General features: G+C 39.5%; 1 protein-coding gene across 3 annotated transcripts in view; it reads left to right on the top strand.

Moving 5' to 3' along the window:
- The window catches only part of LOC105928374 (protein FAM214B), a 35693-nt gene extending 18944 nt beyond the window's left edge, over nt 1-16749 (top strand). For all 3 annotated transcript variants that reach the window (XM_036144033.1, XM_036144032.1, XM_036144031.1), the window contains 9 exons: nt 4139-4327; nt 4492-4664; nt 6336-7682; nt 11040-11098; nt 11495-11588; nt 13570-13728; nt 15001-15069; nt 15265-15470; nt 15659-16749. In XM_036144033.1, coding sequence (XP_035999926.1) covers nt 6498-7682; nt 11040-11098; nt 11495-11588; nt 13570-13728; nt 15001-15069; nt 15265-15470; nt 15659-15812 — 1926 coding nt within the window. In that variant the 5' untranslated portion in view covers nt 4139-4327; nt 4492-4664; nt 6336-6497 and the 3' untranslated portion in view covers nt 15813-16749. The remainder of the gene's footprint in view (nt 1-4138; nt 4328-4491; nt 4665-6335; nt 7683-11039; nt 11099-11494; nt 11589-13569; nt 13729-15000; nt 15070-15264; nt 15471-15658) is intronic.
- Nucleotides 16750-19361: the final 2612 nt, after the last annotated feature.

Here is a 19361-nt window from a genome sequence, read left to right as displayed (position 1 = left end):
TCCACTGCTCAATTCATTGCATAGTGAGTGCGTATTGGTCAAGTATTTAATCAAAATACACCTCAAGTGCAAAGATAATGTAAAGTGGTTATTGTTGCTAATTATTAAAAAAAATAAATCCCAGTTGCATATGTGCAATTGTTTCCTTCTGGTAGTTAAGTGTTTTGATAAATGACTGAAATCAATAATATTTTAGTTTTGAAATAAACAATGAGTAGATTATATAAGAAACATAAAATTGTCATGGGCCAAAGCAGACAAAAAATGTCCTGAACATATGTACAAATTGATGTATAGTCAGCATAAACTGTCCAATGGAGGAAAGGATCGGTACAGGGTGACCAAAGGTGCGGCGGTGTAAAAATGGCATCGGGGGCCCAAAGCCTGGCACCCAGAGGAAACAATGTGGTCTGTTGGTGGGTTGTCATTTTCTTCAGCTTGCTACGCTATCCGAGTGCGAAAAACAACATCGATACTGAGTTTGTTTGTTTTTTCTTTTTTCCAACCGTCTGACAAAGTCTTCAGATATTTACACATAATCTAAGCGTTAACAGGACACTTCTGTAATAGTTTGGCTCCCGTGTAAATACAAACTGTTAACACAAAACAAATAACACTCCTCGGGGTGAAAAAAATAACATTTCTGAGTGTAAGTAGATGGAAAAAGTCTATTCTTATATCTAATTTAGAATATAGAGTTGATCTGATGTGTGCTTATGACTCTTGGTTCAGCTGCTAGGGGGAAAAAAAACTTTGTGTATTACTTGTAAGTTGCAGGCTTCGGGTGATTAATAGCTTTGTGTTTTCCCAACTCTCGGGAAGTTTCTGCTGGTTCTGGTTGACTTCTGGGGTCGTTACTGAGCTGAGTTGGCTTCCCCTGAGTTTGTAGATCAAATGTTAATGCCACACCTGCAGAACTGAACACTCCCTCTGGCACTTTTTTGATGTGCAAACTGATACTAATGTCAGAGGTTTGGTAAATATTCTGTAACGTTCAGAGTAAAACCTCTTAGGAGAACAAAGTAGATTCATGCACCGTTTCTGCACCTCAAATCCTACAGTAGAAGCTTTAAATGCAAATATTAAAGCATAGTCACAAAGTTCAGCAATGCAGCTGTAAATTTCCTAAGTTCCTTAAACAGTGCACACACCCAGCAACCTCTTGGGGTGAAGCCAGAGGAGTGTTTCCTCTCCCCTGCTGGCAGCCTGATCGAGCCATAGAAGGGCTGGGCAGCCTCTACCAACCCTCTGCTTCTTCAGAATATGGTCAGAAATTAGACAGGAACTGGAACTTAACATTTGGATAGTAACTATAAATACTTATAGGGTTTAGTAAACTTCTTCCCTTTTTGTAGTGCAGTGTTACCTTTTATTTGTTAGTTTACTTGGTATTGAACCAGCGATCCCTGTTGAACTTAATAGAGATTTGGCCAGTCTTCCTCTTATTCCTCATAGAAAAATGATGATATTGCTTTGCATTAGGTTTAAAAATTGAAACTCGCTGCATGCGAAAAACATAAACCTTTTTTTAGTTTTAAAAAAAAAAAGTTTAAATCAGAACCCTATTGGTTTGCTAAGGGTCTGATTTATTTGATTTTATTGTGCTCCTATTTTTAGAATACTTTTGAACACATTTTGGAAGGAAGCATGCATTTACAAGCAACCTCAGATTTGCCTTAGGCAGTGTATAACCATATGTTAGGTGGCTATATATAGGTGACGGAGACTTCATTCCAAACCATGTGATTCTTTGTAGGCAGCAGTTGGAGTACAGAAATACCTTAGGGTAAGCCATGACTGTATACACTGTTTAGGCATACCGTTATGAGCACGGGGGGGGGGGGGGGTTGAATAAATAATACTGTTTTCATTGCGACGTGGGGCTATTTTATGCAGCAAGTAAAGATGTTGTCTTCAAAGCTGCCAGAGAGCAGCAATGGCAGTGGACGGTCTAAGATTGGATCTAGACTGCTAAGCAATGGAGCAATGGAAGACGGTGGCCTGGTCTGGTGAATCACGTGCAGGATTGTCCCTTACCTGGGGAAGACATGACTCTATGGTTTACAGCGGGAAGCAGGCAAGCCAGGGGAGGCAGAGTCACGCTTTCACAATGTTTTTGCAATGTTTTGCAGTAAAACATTGTGTCCTACCATTTATGTGGATTTTAATTTGACGCTAGCCATCTTCCTAATCACTGCTGCAACCAATGGACACCCTTTTGTAGAAACGAAATTTCCTAACGGCCAAGCTGTCTTTAAGCAGAATAATGAGCCTTGCTAGAAAATAAAAAAAACAGCTCAGGAATGGAGGGGACTGGAGCACAACAGGGTTTCAGTTCTGGGCTTGGCCTCCACATTCTCAAGATCTCAGTCCAATCAAGAGTCTGTGGGTGTGCTGGGCGGACAAGTTTCATCCTAGCTCCTTGCTTGATCCGCAGTACCACAGCACAGTTTCATAACGCCCATGCCTTAACTGGTCAGGGCTGTATGGCAGCCAAGGTTGGCCCTATTAGGCAGATGGTCATGATGGGATGCATGATCACTGTAAGTAGGTTTAGTGTTTCCCCTTTTTCTTTTTTTGGCTCTGTCTGCTTTCTTCTTCCTGTTGAAGATGTGGTTTGCTCATGAGCTGTAGAGTTTTGTCTAAGGAAGAACAATAAAAATGTACAGATGTGTTATGTGATGATTTACTGAAACAATATTTGTCAGTAAGCTCATTTAATATACCAACCCCAGGTCACCCAGAGTGCAGCTAGTGTGGTCATTTATTATAGGAAGAACAGCTTAGCCATGTAGATGGATTATTTTGTGATTCAGTCGTAGAAGAATTTGCGTGTACAAAAACCCTCTTTGTTCACTAATGTATAGAAAGTTCATCTCTTTCTTTTTTTAAGTGAGCTGTAGTGGGAATAAATTTTTTGTGTTTGTTTTCTTGTGTGTGGAGGGGTTCGCTTTCAGTTTTTTTTTTTTTATTACGGCTGGTTGAAATTCTTCTCTTTAACCATACACCTCATACGGAGACAAACACGTTGCTATGTGTGTTTATTTATGTATTTACTTTCTAAAGAAGCTTCTTCAACCCCCTCACCAACCCGCACACACCCCACCCCGACATGATCCCTACAACTATCAACCTCCTCAAACACTCTGTAGCTCTACTTCTCTTTCTCCCTCTTTGTGGCCAAGTATAAAGGAGTCGTTATCCTTGGGCTACGTGTTGCCATGGAGATGGCTCGTCCCCCCCCCTCCCCATTCTCTTCTCTTCCTTCGCCCAACATTCCCAAATTCAGGTCCAAGTAGGATGGGGAACAGCCTACTTCTTTTGGTTCAGCGCCGTGTGGTGCCAAGTTCACTTCATAAAGTGACTCCTTCATGTGCGATTATCAGCTCAAAGAGTTTGGGGCCTTCGTATTTAAAATGGGGGTTTTCTTCATGGAGAGGGTAATAATAAGGGCAGCTCTTCATGGATTGTCTTTTTAGGTTTCCAATCAATCATTTCTGTATTTTATTTAACCTTGCTGTTTCTTCAACTACCTTTCTGTCTTGAAACCGTAGTAGATAACTATTGTAAAATTTTTATATTTTTACAAATTGGTTAAAACCTTCACTATATCCGGACAGTAAAATAGGATTTATATTTTTTATATAATTTTTTATTAATTAAAAGCTCCTCTGGCTCCACCCAGTGGTCCTACTGCCATTTGTAAAAATGCATTACTCCCGGTCAGAAACAACCAATCAGAGCCAATGTCTCATTCTGATTGTCGGACGATCTTGCGTATGCAACACTCACACCCCTCCCCCGTACAGCGCTACTGTCATACAAGCTCCTTATTGCTGATGAGCTGCACCTGTGTGGATAAATGGTGGAGAAACAGCCTGCTATACGGGAAAAGTGCCAATTTCTTGAGTGGCATCTGATCAGAAAAGAGCAGGAGCTGTGGCTAGAGGGATGTAGCGCAGCAGAGGGCAAGGGGGAGGGACCTGTAAGGTGTGCTTCTTCAAACTGTCAGACTAAGTCCACTGTTTTCTAAAAACTCCCTACTGCAGCTTTAAGTGTTCATGATTTCACCTGTTAGATTTCAGGGAGATCCGTCGATATTCTTATAATTAGTTTTGATGTATGTTTGCTTCTTCAGGAACTCTGGGTGGAATGACCCAGCCATGATGCCACAGCCGTGTCCCACCTCACACCCAGGTAACCAAGGACGGTTCACCTGGCTGTCAGCCGATCATAGAGAGAGCGGCAACAGAATTACTGCCAACTTGGATTCAGAGACCTTTCCTTTTAAGAGTCCTCTGTTGTACTGACGCTCCGACTCGGGCTGGTATGAGTCATTTCTCAGCATCTGAATATGATATTCCTCAGTTTGTACAGATCATTTTGAAATTGTATGTTAAAAAATCTTCTAATCTCTGCTCTTACCAATGTAATATTTTTTGATCATGATATGTGATTACCTGTAGTTGACTTGTGTTCTAATTTTCATAGGTGTGAGTGCTTGTGCCATTCACCTTCGATCCTGCTTCCTGATTATCTGCTCTGTGATGTTGGCATCGTTTATGCCGGCTTCTGGAAAGATGGATAAATTCCACGAATAGCTAATTTAGACACATCTTTCTGATGTTGTGCCAGAGACGACCCACCAACACCGCTACGCAAAGGTGAGATGTTAATCTTCTCATTGTCCTCAATATACTATTCAGAAGAATATTGAGGGAAATAATAAGTATAGTATTTACAGTTTGTGTTGTACCCGTTGCACCTGTGTGCTGGCCATTTTTGTTTCGTGTTGTAAATTGTTTTTTAGGGCAAAATAGGTTATGCTTATGTCTTATTCAGATTATACAATAATGAAGTCAGGGGGTGGCAGTCTGCCATGAGGGTTTGCTAAACCTTTCAGTTCAATCTGGTTTGTTGATATAGCTGAACTCACACCAAGCTTCACCTCAAGGCAGTTTACAAGACACTCAGTCCGAACTTGTCCAAAGTCAGATCAGTCCGGTTCATTCCAGTTTAATCACTCAAGATTCAGTTTTGTTCAGTCCAAATTCTAATACAATACAAACACATTCAGCTGAACATATGATGTCAGGTCTGGCAGCCCAGACAGTTGCATCAAGACGTTAACTTGGTAGCAATTCCTCATGCTGAGCAAGTACTTGGCAAGAGTGGAGAGAAAGCACTCCCTTATAACAGGAAATGCCTCCAGCAGAATCAGGCCGTCTGGCATGTCTAACTGGACTCAAAGGAGACAAACACTGAACCAGGAACACTTTCTATGAAAGACCAAAAGCAAAGAGAATGTACAATCATAATTGGCAGTGATAGCTGTGACATTGGCTCTACTCAGGAAAAGAGACAGAGGTGAACCTTTGAGGATGGGTGTACTTTATACACAAAGGAAGACGGAACAGAAAGGTAATGGCAACAGTAATTGCAAATATTCAATAAACAAAGAGTTGCCATGGAAAATAGGAGCTAAGTATAAGAACAGGAACATTTAAAGCCTCCAGTCCAAAAAGTACGCAGCTTACAACATAAATATAACAGCAGACCTTTCAACCCTAGCTTTTAGTGGCAGTCATGTTGTGCTCTTCTATTGATAGAACATCACAATTCTGTCCATAAAAATAAATCTGTACTTTTTGTAAAGCTTTGACTCAATAGATTTTATCTGATCTTGCTTTCTCTTTGTACACTATAATGTAAGAAAATGCTAGTGGCATGGAAAATTTGTGCATATGTTTCAGCATTTCTGCCGTGAGCAGTCATTAATTGGCATTAAAAGTTGAGGCGATGTGAGACTGCAGTTACTCGAAAACAGGGTTTTACTGTTCCCTTAAATATAAATTATGGATTTGACCTTTTAGACTGATTTTCGAATTTTACGAAAGCGGTTTAAACAGTTAGCATGGCTAGAATTAGCAAAGGCATCAGTCTTAGTTGTTTTGTTTTACATCTCTGTGTTTACTCTGATTTAATTTGAAACATCTTACTGATTCTAAAACTGGCTAACATTGAGTTTTCTTGTCTCAGAAATAGCCCCGCACCGAAACGTGTTGTCATGTTGACCTAGTGGCAAGTAGTATGATGCATTCGCTGGTTATAAAAAGATTTATTTATTTACGTCTGGCAGATCACCAGGTTTGGGCCAATCATGCAATAAAATGGGCAAACTACAGCAACCAGCTGATTTGTTGGTGCATTTCTACTAAATACCTTCATGTTCTTATTTATAGGACTTGTGTATATACAAGTTATCCACCACTGATACCGTTTGCTAGTATTATTTTCATAAACAATGTAGTAATACAGAATTCTGTTCCTCTCAGGTGCCGTGTGGCTCATCTTCTTGTTTGACACACTTTGATGTCATCAGTCATACCTATAGGAGATCGCCTTTCCCGTGGAACATCTGGTTCTGTCTCCTGGTATTCGTGAGGACCTCCTTGACCTTGTTGCTCAAAAGTCAAGACTCTTGCAGCGGCAGAACCATGCGGCACATTCACGTGGAGTTGGCCCAGAAAAAGGCTCAACTAGAGCTTCCAGCACAGGAGGGGGACCTGCCTCCGTCTGCACCCCTGACAGTGGGACTAGATCCTGGCCTCAAAGCAGGGGCTCCCAGGCGCTTTGACCAAGAGGAGCTGCGTCTCCAAAAGGTTTACCAGCTGTCTGTGTTCTCTCAAATGGGAGGATTTTCCACCTCCACTGGATCCCACGCTGATGCCCAACAAAGACCATGTCGGGCAGGTTGTAAAAGAGGATTAGAAGAGCCTCAGCTGACTCATAAGCGTTCCAACCTGGAGGACACATCAGACAATGAGGCGATAGAGGGAGGTGTAATATGCGGGTTGGCTCCAGCTCAAGCCACTGGGAACGGGTCTGTAATCGGGCCTGGCGGGCCTGTTTCTCCCTACTCCTTTATGCATTTGGAGCATAGGGACTCTGAAGGTGGACTGTCGCCTAGGTCACCACCGCTCTCCCCAAGCCAAACTCCATCCCGGCGACCAGCTCAGCACAATCACGATAGACCCATCCCTGATGCATTTGCTCCACTCTCCCCCAAATCGCCCCCAATGTGTGACCCACATGGACATATCTGTGACCAGGGACACTCCAACGGAAGCTCAGCAAGGACAGAAACTACTAACGGGGTCCGCACACCAACCCATTTGTTAGGTAGCCCTGGACACGATGGCTGTAGTAATGGCTCATCCGGAGGCCAGCTCAGTCCCCTCTTATATGAAATGTCCACATATGAAACTCCTAATCCTGCCAGCCCCACGAGTCCGCCTGGCCCTTTCTCCCCTCCACACCACACAGAGATGCAGGAACCAGGGGAAGCTACCGAATGGGACATCGGTCTGGAATCTTCTCCACCCGAGCGAAGCGCTACCCAACAGGCAACTTTGTCAAACGGCCTGGCTTCCTGGGAGAAAACCCCAAGCAGTAACGGTCACCGTCTGTTATCTGGAGGCCACTGGCCGGCCAAAAAGAGACTGCTTTCCCCAAGCGACACGGCAGACTCGTGCTCTGAAGACGAGGGGCCCTCTACATCTAAGAGAAGCAGGCTGTCTTTGCTAACTTCAGGAGTGGGTCTGGTCTCGTGTCGCAGCACGGACGCTAAAGCTGCCCCGTACTGGAACCACCTGCTGCCCTATACCCGAGACCGACACAAGGTCAGCATCCACACACACATTCACACACACACTGCACCCTTATTCTAGGTTTCTGTTCAACTAATAGAGGACTGAACAAGAGAAATAGGACAATTTAGAATGACTATTAGCACCATTTACACAGGATTATGCAGTTTTTGAAAACAAAGAAATTCCATAGTGTTTTGCTTTTTTTCTGGTTGAATGCTTTTAGGCCCTTAGGGTAACAAAGTAAGTTTTACCAGCTATGCAACCATAGGGAACAGAGCTGTTTAATTTTAAGGTTAAGTTTTCTTTTATTAAAGTTAAAATTACTTAGTCTTCTGCATACTGTATGAGGTAATAAAGCCAGTCAAAGATTTATTGGGCAAAGCATCTTACGGCACATTCCACAAAGGTATGCTTTGCTAATGAAGATGTATTAAAAAAATCCCCAAATAAATATATCTTTTTATTACAGTACATTTATCTAAAAACTGTAAACCTATTTGAGCTCTTTTAGGTAGTGAGAAAGAAAACCCCAAAAGAAGGGGAAAAAAACAACCAATTAACGCACCACACATTTATGTCACTCCTTTGTTGCGTTAATATAAGTGTCTGCGGATGCCATGAGATAATTAAAAATTCATGACTTCATGTTTCACTGAGGTAAACATTTGATGAGACAGAGACCTATTAGTCTTAGCAGCTCTTCAAAAGGGGTAAGACCAGAGGACATTTCGTAGAAGTAAGGTGTGCTGGCCTTAAAGAATCAGGGTGGCTGTTGAAAAATAGCTATTCCTTTAAACCAATCCGTTTTACAGTCAGAGCAATGATAAAGGCTGGAGCTGTGACAAACAAGGAACCAAGTTTATCTCCTCACCAAACACAAAGTAGAGAATGAAAAAAGAAGGTCAAAAACATCTCTAAAGCTCAACTTTGGAGAACGCTGTCGAACAGTGGCATCTTGGGATCGCCAGGTCTCCGTGGCGATTGTTTATTTAAAGCTTTTGTACGCATCTTCACCAGGGGTCCTAATGGCTGTGCTCAGTGCTGCTGTTGAGAGAAATGCAGTATAAGCAATAAGGAGAATTTTAGTAGGTACAAAGAATGTGACTAAGCTAAAACAATTCACACAAAAAGTAGGTGACAAATTCCGGCCTTATAATGAACCATTGATGTTGGATACTTTCAAAAGATCTCAAAGCCCACATTTCTAGGTATATTTTTTAGCCGCATAACATTTTTGGCCTCAAAGGGCAAGCACACAGGCAGCGCCCCTGTTGTTTTTTTATTAAACTATGATATCTGCTCCTTATTGTTTACAGCCAACTTAGCATCAGGACTGATGATAAAACGAACCTCAGCCGAAGTCCAGCTACTATTTCTTCTTTTATTCTTCTCTTGGTGCAGTTCAGCGTAATGCCTCATCCAGCTGTTAAAAGCTCCAGCTGACGCATCGCGGTGCCCCTGCTGTGCTTTCCCTTTAGCCTTTGAATACAGAACAAGGCAGGGCGCTGCCATGGATCCTGTTCATCTAGCCTGTTGTTTAGGAGCCAGCTACTTCAGGTGTAAAAAGGCATGTGATGTTTCAGACTCATTATTGGTTTTTACTCACTCATGTTTGTTTCTCCTTGGACAAATGATGCTTTAAGTTGGCTGTAATCTACTTATAGTCCACTAGGAACTATTTTACAATATGAATATTATTATAATGAGCACAAATATACTCACATGTCAAATAAGGTGTAGTTTAAATCCTTAAGAAAACAATATGCAATTAAATTACACAAATGTAAGCATTTACGATTACTTCAGTTCTTGATTCATTTGCATACTTGACTAGCAAGAGAAACGATGTGTTGCTCAGCGGATAGTGACATGGGTACACCATTGGTTTGTTTAAGAATATATTCCAAACAACATGGGAGGAATTGCTGAAGGGGAAAACATCTGCTGGCCTCGTTGGTCCTTGGAATGATGGCTGGCCATAAGGGGAAAAAAAAAACCACAAACTCTGAGAACAAGTAAAAAGTTAAAGTAGGGCTGGGCAATGTAGGAAAAAAGCATATCGATTAAAATAGAAATCATATTGATCGTTATCGTTAATTATCAACAAACTCAAAACGTATATTTTAAGTGCAGCCCTGGCCATTTTATGCTGATGCTTAGCAACCGCTTTTTAGATACAGACACACAAACAATGAATTTAAACTCAAAAGCTTTATTTAACTAACTTTTTACCAAAACTGCACATTTTAAAAAAAGAAAAAAAGAGCGTGTGCTCTCTGAACTCTTTGAAGGGGGCGGAGCTTGGTGACGAAGCGTTCCTGGATCTGTGTTTGAGGACGTAATGACCGTGATATTAACCTACATGGCTAGAATGCATAAGGAAGGAAAACTTCTAATCTATTGCAATTTTTTTTTTATCATCGATATCCGTCTATCGGTCGATATATATCGTTATTAAATTATCGTCCAGCCCTAAGTTAAAACATGAAGCGACGGCTGGTTCATCATCACTGTATGCTGGAACAGAGCAGAGAGCAGCTCCAGAATAAAACCCATTGAGGGAAGGGCTATTGTTCCTTAACATGAGCGTGGGGTGTCCCTTATGCTGATGTGTGAGCATACACACATGCATGTATAGATCCATTTTACTCAGACTCTTTCTGGAAGTGAATTGGACTTTTTTTTTTTTTTTTTTTAAACTCTGGGTGGCCAGAAAGAGCTAATTCAGTCAGTTTTGACGCGGACAGTCCTGACAGGGTTCTCTGGTTCAGTTTCAGCAAGTGTTCAGCATATGAGGGAGGAAAGAAAAGGAGGAGTAGATATCTGACTAAAACACACGAAAAAGGGAGGAAAAGACATGGTAAAAAGTGCAGCAAAGCAGAAAGGGTTAAAGAACGGCGACCAAGCTGATGTTTCAGTAAATAAGTTAGAAAAAGGCCACTGCTCCTCAGGATAACTAAACGATGCCTAATGTGGCTTTGATTCTATGTGAAGATGAGGCGAAAAGCTGACAGAGGTTTTAAAGGCCGTTGAATTATGGGTATCCAAACGATGAGTGAGAAATTTGCCACGAGCGAAGATTCGGTGGACGGCGTGAGTTTTGCTGGCGACGATGCATCTGACCAACGGGCGGCCTTTTGTGTGAACGCAAGCCTGGGAATGGAAAATATTCTTGTGTCTAGAAGTCAGTGCTCAGTAAGTAAAAGGACAACCAGCGTACTCATCCACAGATACACTGCTCCAAAAGGAAAACACGAAGAGCTCCAGTTTGTCTCAGTATTTCAGTTTAATTCTAATGCTTGCTTGCTAAGTGATAAATTAAGATATAATCAGTCAAAAACAAATAATATTTTCCTTTTTTTCCCTGTATTCTTTTTTTCCCCTCAGACTGCTGTAGACTGCACCCGATCCGGGAGACGACTAAAGACTGGGTTGCGCTTAAAAAGGTGAGTCATCTATCATTTTTGTCGGCCTCTAATTATAACATTTATCATCAAAAGCATACAAAAGCTAGTGCGACTGGATGAGGGCTTTCAGATTTCAATTTTACCAGGGATTCTAGATTACAGTTTCCATGCATTAGTGGGAGTAAAAGTATGATTTAGGGTTCTCAGATTTTAGCCAAATCAACACAGGAAACGGGGGTGGTGAGTGTAAAGTATGCTTCCTCGTATTCTAAATTAAAGGCTTTCCTGTCTGGACTTTAGTTTGCAGACACACTCGCAGGCGTGTAACATATTGGTTAAGGTAAGATTATTGTAATCTCAGCCACTAACCACTGGTGTTTTTTTTTTGGTTTTGCGTGTGTGTGTGTGTGTGTGTTTGTGGCCGTATCCATGCAGTCGCCAGCTGCGCAGCGGCAGGCAGACCGACACCGGCCGAGCCGCACGTTGGTCCTCGTCTTCCATCAGCAGATCGCTGCTCGGCAACTTTGAGGTACTCCAGTGTGTTACGAATTCTAAACTTTTACCAGTACAGGCACAAATCAGGTAGTTTTAGTGGTCCTCCATAAGCAAACATTTCCTTTAACCCATGTAGAGCTTTTCTTTCTATTTTTTTTTAAATCAAGGATTATGAAATGGAAGATAAGCATTGCTAGATGTTGGGATTTACTATTCAGGATTGTCTTATCCCTGATTCTTACAGAGCTCATTTAAGGCATTTGCTGGTATAGAATCCCAGTCCGGTACTACCTTAGAGTTAATAAAGTCAGTACTGTGTATATGTTTGAGAAAATATATAGCTTTAAAATAATAACGGGGTGAATTTAAAGTTATTTGTGGATGGACAGAACTGTCCTGCTTCATAAATGTAACACTTTCCTTTGAACGTTGTAAAATTGAATGACCTGAGTTTCAGCTGCGTTCTGCTCAGCTTTTCCCTCACACCCACAGCTGGCTGAGATGCTTTAGCGCAGCGGGCAGAGCAGCTCATATCGCCCATACACTCTTTTTTTTTTTTTTTTTTTTTTTTAACGCTGTGAACCTTTTTTAAAGGGTGTAACAAATGCCTAGCGTATGAGGGGATAGCCTAACTGTTTTTTGGCGAATATGATAATGTGCACACTGTAATCTAGTTTCCTTGATTGAGATCCAATACTTGGGCACAGATTGGCTAGTTGGTTATTTGTTCATTATCACATGAAGCAGGGTAATGCCTTTTGTAACGTTGTCAGAGTCAAAAGCAAAGACATGGATGTTTTTTTTTCCTTGCCTATTAAGAGTTCTGGCTCTTCATCAAATAACACAGTCCTGAACCATCGATTTATCCAATGAGATCCTCAAGCAAAAGGAAGTCAGTATCCAGAGTTGCACACATACATGTTCTGGCACATCAGAGCTGTAGTATTATTTTCTGCAGCATCCGTCTGTGGGAAATCTTGTGGAAAGAAATGTTCCATGCTTTTAAGAGCCCCCTTCATACTTGTTGACACCCCTGAAAATAGTGTGTACTTAACCTTCACATAAATGAATCATTTACTGCAGTAGCTAAATCTCCAACTTGGATATGTAAGAAAAACACAAACTTTAAGTTGAGGGCATTTATTCAGTGTGAGAAAAATATAGCTTTTTTTTTTTTTTTTTTTTTAAATACAACCTGAAATACCACAATTAGGGGCACCATAACGAATCCATGAAATGAATGTAACCAAATAAATTTTTTGTTCTTTAATTTTTTTTTTGTTTAAATTGTTTAAGGCTGGGCGATATAGAAAAAAAAAAGCATATTGATGAAATATAAATCATATTACTCGATATCGATAATTATCAACAAATTGAAAATTTGTCTATTTTATGCTGTTGCTTAGTGACCTATTTTTAGATACAGACACACAAACAATGAATTCAAAGTCAACCCTTTATTCAACCAATTTTTTTTAGCAAAATTGCAAGTTTTTTAAAAATTTAAAAGAATGTGTGCTTTCTGAACTCTTTGAAGGGGGCGGAGCTTGGTGATGGAGCATTCCTGGGTCTATGTTTGTGATTGGTTGGGAGGATGGAATGACTGTAGTATTAACCTACATGATAGGCTAGAATACAAAAGGAAGGAAAGCTGTTTTTCTATTTAACTTTTAAATCAACCCTTTTTTTATTTCTTATTGATATACATCTATCCATCGATATATATTGTTATTGAAATATCATCCAGACCTAAAGTGATCATAGTGTCATTTAATGACTGATTAATTAAACTCTGTTTTCTTCAGGTATAAATATGATGTGACACAAAGCTAAATAGCTGGCTAACATATTAATATTTCTACCTCGTGTTAAATATTTCTTGGGGTTCGGTTGAAATCAATATATTTCAGATTAATCACCAGCTGCTTCTGCAGCTACATCAGTAAAAGCTGTCATTTCCACACCCTGCGTGTAAATAAGAGTTATATGACCAAAGCCTTTTGTTTGTACTGCAGGAGTCCATACTGAAGGGCAGATTCTCCCCATCTGGGCAGATTGAAGGCTTCACGGCAGAGATTGGTGCCAGCGGCTCCTACTGCCCGAAGCACGTCACACTGCCTGTGCAGGTTACGTACTACGACATCTCGGAGCACAGCGCGCCCTCACCCTTCCTGGTCAGTCTGTGTGCTTCTCTGATTGTTTTCCTGCTAGAACCAATCTCTGGTTTTTGTAAAACCGTCTTCTGCTTGTTCCAATTTTAGCAGATTCAGATTTCTATTTAGAGGAAGTATAACATTTAGAACCAAGATAAAATGGTTGCGGAGTCCCCATTTTAAACTCGCTTAAGCATCTTGTATTAGCAGTTAGCATGGTTAGTACAGAAATTTAGGTGTGTACCCGTCTGAATGTAGACCCTCATCTTAACTCTAAGATTTCCAAAAAGGCTTCCATCATTTCCAAGTCCTTTGTGTTCAATGAGAGACTGAGGTTAAAAGCTCAATGGGATAAAACAGAGAGTTTCCCTCCATTCAGCCTTACTGTTACCTTTTGTAAGCCTCGCCATTCCAAACGTTTATTAATTACTGACATCTCTCAGCATGTTTCTGGAAAATAAAGATTCCTTTAAAAAAAATAAAATGTTTTTAAGTTTTAAGCTCCTTGCTAATACTGAAAATAGCCTCCAGCAACACAAATACCAAACCTGAAAGTATTCTTTTCAGCGTGGCCTTGTAGCCTCTTAGTATGGTGCATTCACTGACTGGGTAAAAAGTTAATTATTTCGGTCTCTGACCAGGTCGTCAATGATCAGGGCTCAGCAAGCGCAAAATAGTCAGATTCCAGTCACCACCCAATTTCAGGTGCATCTCTGTTAAATACTTTGTATTCTTTGCCAAACGAATGAAGCAGTAAGTTTGTTTGCAAAAGCAGTAGATCATTTTAGGTAATGAGCAGCTTAAATCATGCCTGCCAAAACTGATTAACTGCTTTTTAGACACAAACTGTTTCCACTTTCTTAAATTCATGCCTCCTGTTAATTTTAAATACAAAAAGTGAGTGAAACTCCTGCTTGTTTGTTTTTCAGAAATTTAGAAATTTGGCTTGACATTTGTGATTTGTGATATTAAATTATTTTATTTTAAAATAAGACCATCACGGTCCATTTCATTATTGCGCCCTGATGTAAATATTGTTAATTTTATTTTCCTTGTGTATTTTTATTGAGTTGTTTTTTTTTTTTTCTTCATTAAATAGCCACTATATGAATAAGGAAGTCCAACCTTCCCATCTCTGGTCATTCAGATTGTCTTGTGGAAGGCTCACGCTACTAAAAATGCACAAGAATGAGTTTTTTTTTTCTTTTTTTTTTTTTTTTTTTTTTTTCATATATATATTTATGGATTGTTTTTCATTGAGGGTTTTTTTGGACACGTGCTTCTCTCCAACAGGGTGTGATATCACTCGAGCCTCTTGGAAAAAAAGGATACAGCATACCCAAAGCAGGGACCATACAAGTGGTGAGTTTGTCCTCTGAATAGAGAACTTTAGTTCTGAAAGATCTGATCTGTGCTATTTCAGCAATTACCGACCAAACATGTTTATTTTTCATAGCTTAAAATTTCTTCTGTTGTGGCTTCAGTCGGAAAAAACTATCAGTTCCATTGAGTGTCTCATTTCTGAAGCGTAACCTCTGGTGTTGTGCATCTCCTCAGACCTTATTTAATCCCAATAAAACTGTGGTGAAGATGTTCCTGGTGACGTACAACTTTGGAGACATGCCAGTCAATCACATGACCTTCCTGCGTCACCGCATCTTCCTGGCGCCCGTGGAGGAGGGCGCCGAGGGTAAAGACGAGGCGGCTCAAGGAGGGGGATCGCTCGACAGGAAGAGGGTTCTCTGCTACTTGATACATCTCAGGTACTGCATTTTTTTTTTTTTACACTTCCATATTCTTCTTAATGACGTCTAACAAGTTATTTCAGACATGCATCGTACGATCAGACATGTTAAAAAGGAATATCAGCAAACTGTTTCAGTACCTTTTTTTTTAAAAAAAAGTATTTGACTAACATACTATTTCTCTTTTTTGCCTCTTCTCATTTTAGATTCCAGAGCTCCAAATCTGGAAAAATTTACTTGCACAATGATATCCGGCTGCTATTTTCCCGTAAATCCATTGAAGTGGATACAGGGATCCCGTATGAGCTGAAATCATTCACCGAGGTGCCAAGAAACCCTAAATACTCTCCCCGTATGTGACCCCCCAGCCCGACCTTTTGAAGTTACCCTGAATAATAAAAAAAAAAAAAAAAAAGGAGCCCCTCCGTTGTTTCCTCAAAAATGACTGACTGCAAGAATGATGGAGACAAAACTAGACGAAAACTGGATGAAACGCTCCGCAAGGCACGCTGAGATGCACACACCGATGCTATTTGGAAAAGTCCCTCTTTTTTTTTTCTTTCTCCTACGATATTTCATCACTGTAGTCTCTTAGAGAGTCTGAAAATGTCGCTTCAGTAAACATGGCTGACCTTCTTGCCATCTGGTCACTTATATTTAAATATTTAACACCTTGGAAATCAGCGTAGGGACTGACGAGCAAGCATACAAGCAAAAGCGGAACTTTTCCATTGCCTTTTTATCTGTACAACAAAAGAGACGAACAGATTCCGACGCGCACACACCAAAACGGACTGATGCATATCACAGACTTACAAACTTTTGGTGGCAACTCTCTGAGTTGAGTGTTAACATGCATGCCTCGTGACTTAATCACCTGAGTTTTTCCTTTAGTGCCGTTTCACACTGTCCTTCACTCTGCCTGCAACGACAGACTCCTCATTGGACATTTCAGCAATTTTAGCTCTGCAAGTCTGGTTTGGAACAAAAAAAAAAAAAGATAAAAAAGATAACGGCCCTAAATGAGAAACACATCTGCAACTGTTGGATGTGAAGCACCTTTACACCTCTCTGATGGCGGGGAGGTGGTAGAGAGACAAACACTAGTTAAGGCAAGAGCTGTAATAGAAAAAGGCTCGCTTTAATATTGAAATTGATTTAAAACCGCATTGACTTCATTTGTTCAAACTCAGGATTTCTTTTGAGAAATGAAGAAAAAAAACCTCTTGTTGCTGTTTAACCGTTCAAGGTACAGACCACTGCGTACACACTGTCATTTAAAAAAAAAAAAAAAAAAGGAATCCTTTTCTCATATGTAGCCAGACTGAGGGACATTGTGTTGTTTTCTATATATTTTTTTTTATTTTCTAGATTGTGTTGAGAACATCTGGATGTTAGCTCAGATATTGAGGGGAAGTGGTCTTGGCATGTTCAGGTAACTGGGTGTTCTCATCAGAAGTCAGTGATGAAAAAAACAAAACCGAAACAAACGACCATTTTAATTATCCATTTGAATATCAATCACTTATAGTTTTTCATAGTCAAAATGGATGAGAAAATGTTTTATTTTTAGATTTTGTTTTTCATATTTACAATAATATAACCGCTGGCAAACAGGAATATTAAAATATGTGTATGTGTATATATATATATATATATATATATATATATATATATATATATATATATATATATATATATATATATATATATATATATATATATATATATATATATATATATAGTCGCAGTATGCAATGTAACTTTAGGAAGCGCTGCTTCTTCTGCACCACTCACAAGTTTGGTCTTTTTCTCTCTTTTGAACCACTGAACAAGTACAAACGAGCAAGAACAAATAAACAAATATAGAAATTTGGTACAACGACAAGTATAGGTGTCAGGGAATTTCATGCTTTTAATATTTTAAACAGGAAAAGAAAATCAAACCAAATAAAAATTTGCGCTCGCCTATTTTTGTCCACAAAAAAAGAAAAAAACTGTTTGTCCTTTTGATTTAGTATTATGTATTTTTAAACAAATCAAATTACCGTTTTGTTTGTTTTAATTTTCCATTACTGTTTTCTGATGAGAAAATCCAGTTACATAAACATGCAGGAGTGGAAAAAATACAACCTGTAGTATTTTTAATTTATGTTTTCAAAAAAAAGTCTTAATAAGCAATATGCTGCACAAAATAGTGTGTTTTTCAGCCTGGACATGCTTTTTGTTGGGGGGGTTAAAAGATGACAAAAGATTGAGAGGGGAGGGGGTGGAAGGATGGTGGGGTATTTAACATGGGGGGGGGGGGGGGAGTCAATGTATATTTAAAATAATAAACTGAGACTGGTGTGTTAAACCATACGTTTTTGTTCTTCTGATTGTGAGCTGTTGTGGAAATGTGACTTTTTAACAATCCTATAATAACATTGAAAATATTTGTAAAGAGAAAAATCTCTAATTTAATTAACAGCATTTTGTTCCCAAATATACATTTAACAGTTTTAAACATTAAGACTGTTAGCTATGGATACAGTCGGTAGGGTTCTAAAGCAATCTAAAAACATTGAATTTTGTTTCACTATCCTCCAGGTCTGGAGAAATATAGAAAAAGTAAATAAGAATATGGATAACTATTTGCAGACTTCAGTCTTTCTCCTATTATCAAAAAGTTGCTTCCTGCCTTCTTTCTTCCCTCTGCTTGGTTCTGTTTTTCCATCCCTCCCTCCTTGTGTTCTTCCATTTCTCTTGTGTTATGAAACGTTCAGTAAAACCTGCAGCTTACATCCAAAACTATTCTGCCTCAGAATACGTCAAAACAGGTGACATTAAACAGGACACTGTAAAGTATACTGCTTTTCCACAAAAAAAACTTTTTAAAAACCTAGAACACGTCAAAAAGCTGAGAAATGCCAGCAAGATGAGACCAAATGGGTAGAAAAAGTCTGTTTTGAAATTTTGGTTTGGAGAGATTTTAACATCTACCTTCATAATTTGTTTACAACTAACATGTAAATGTTAGTCTGGTGATATAAAAAAGAAAAGAAGCTAATCTAATAATGGCTTTGACTCTTTTTAGAGCTTCTAATATATTTCTTATTTGATACTGTCATAATTTTTCATGTCTAGAGTATATTTGGGATAAAGCATATTTAGGTATTCTGCATTCATTCCATAAGAACGGTGATAAGTTGTAACAAAAGACCTTTATGTTCATCTATATCAGCTGTTTGTTCAGAGCAAATTTAGTATGAACGTTTGACAGTGTCTCAGCTATGGTGTGAAGCTGTAGACATAAATTCAAGCCCAATAGAGGCGAGGCCTTGGCAGCATTTACGAATCTGAATGAGAGAAAGTTTCAGTGGGCTTTCTCCCCTCAGTGGATCCCACACAGTGGCTGAAAAAGACCATCTTTGGCCACTCTGGATTCTGCAAATATGAAGGCCAACCCCCGTCCAAGGTGAAATTATTCAAGCAGAGTTGCTGAGGAAAAAAAACAACATCATGGTTTGTTTATCTGTCCAACTAAAAATACAGAGGTACGTTTTCATATTTAACTCACGGTCATTCTTCACTGAACTACACCGACCAAGATGAGAGGAAAAGATGTACTGATCCAGAAATGAATAACTTGTAAATTACACACTGTTAATAATACTGACATGTGGCTTTCCTTCTGCCAATATAGCTCTAGTTTTAACCTTACAGTTCAGATTAATGACATGTAACTCCTTGCATAATACAAAGTGATTTAAAAATAGCCCTCAGTATACCTTATCTTAATATACAGCATATCCATTTTCATCCCTGAGCAGCGATAGTATTAAAGTTTCTGGTTCCAAACAGAAACACAGGTGTATAAGTGTTATTCTTTTGAGTTTTGTTTTTTTCCAGAGCGGTTCTGAATGTTCA

The sequence above is a fragment of the Fundulus heteroclitus genome, chromosome 12 (assembly GCF_011125445.2).
Source record: "Fundulus heteroclitus isolate FHET01 chromosome 12, MU-UCD_Fhet_4.1, whole genome shotgun sequence".
Classification (NCBI taxonomy): domain Eukaryota; kingdom Metazoa; phylum Chordata; class Actinopteri; order Cyprinodontiformes; family Fundulidae; genus Fundulus; species Fundulus heteroclitus.
This window is presented reverse-complemented; position numbering and strand designations above follow the sequence as displayed.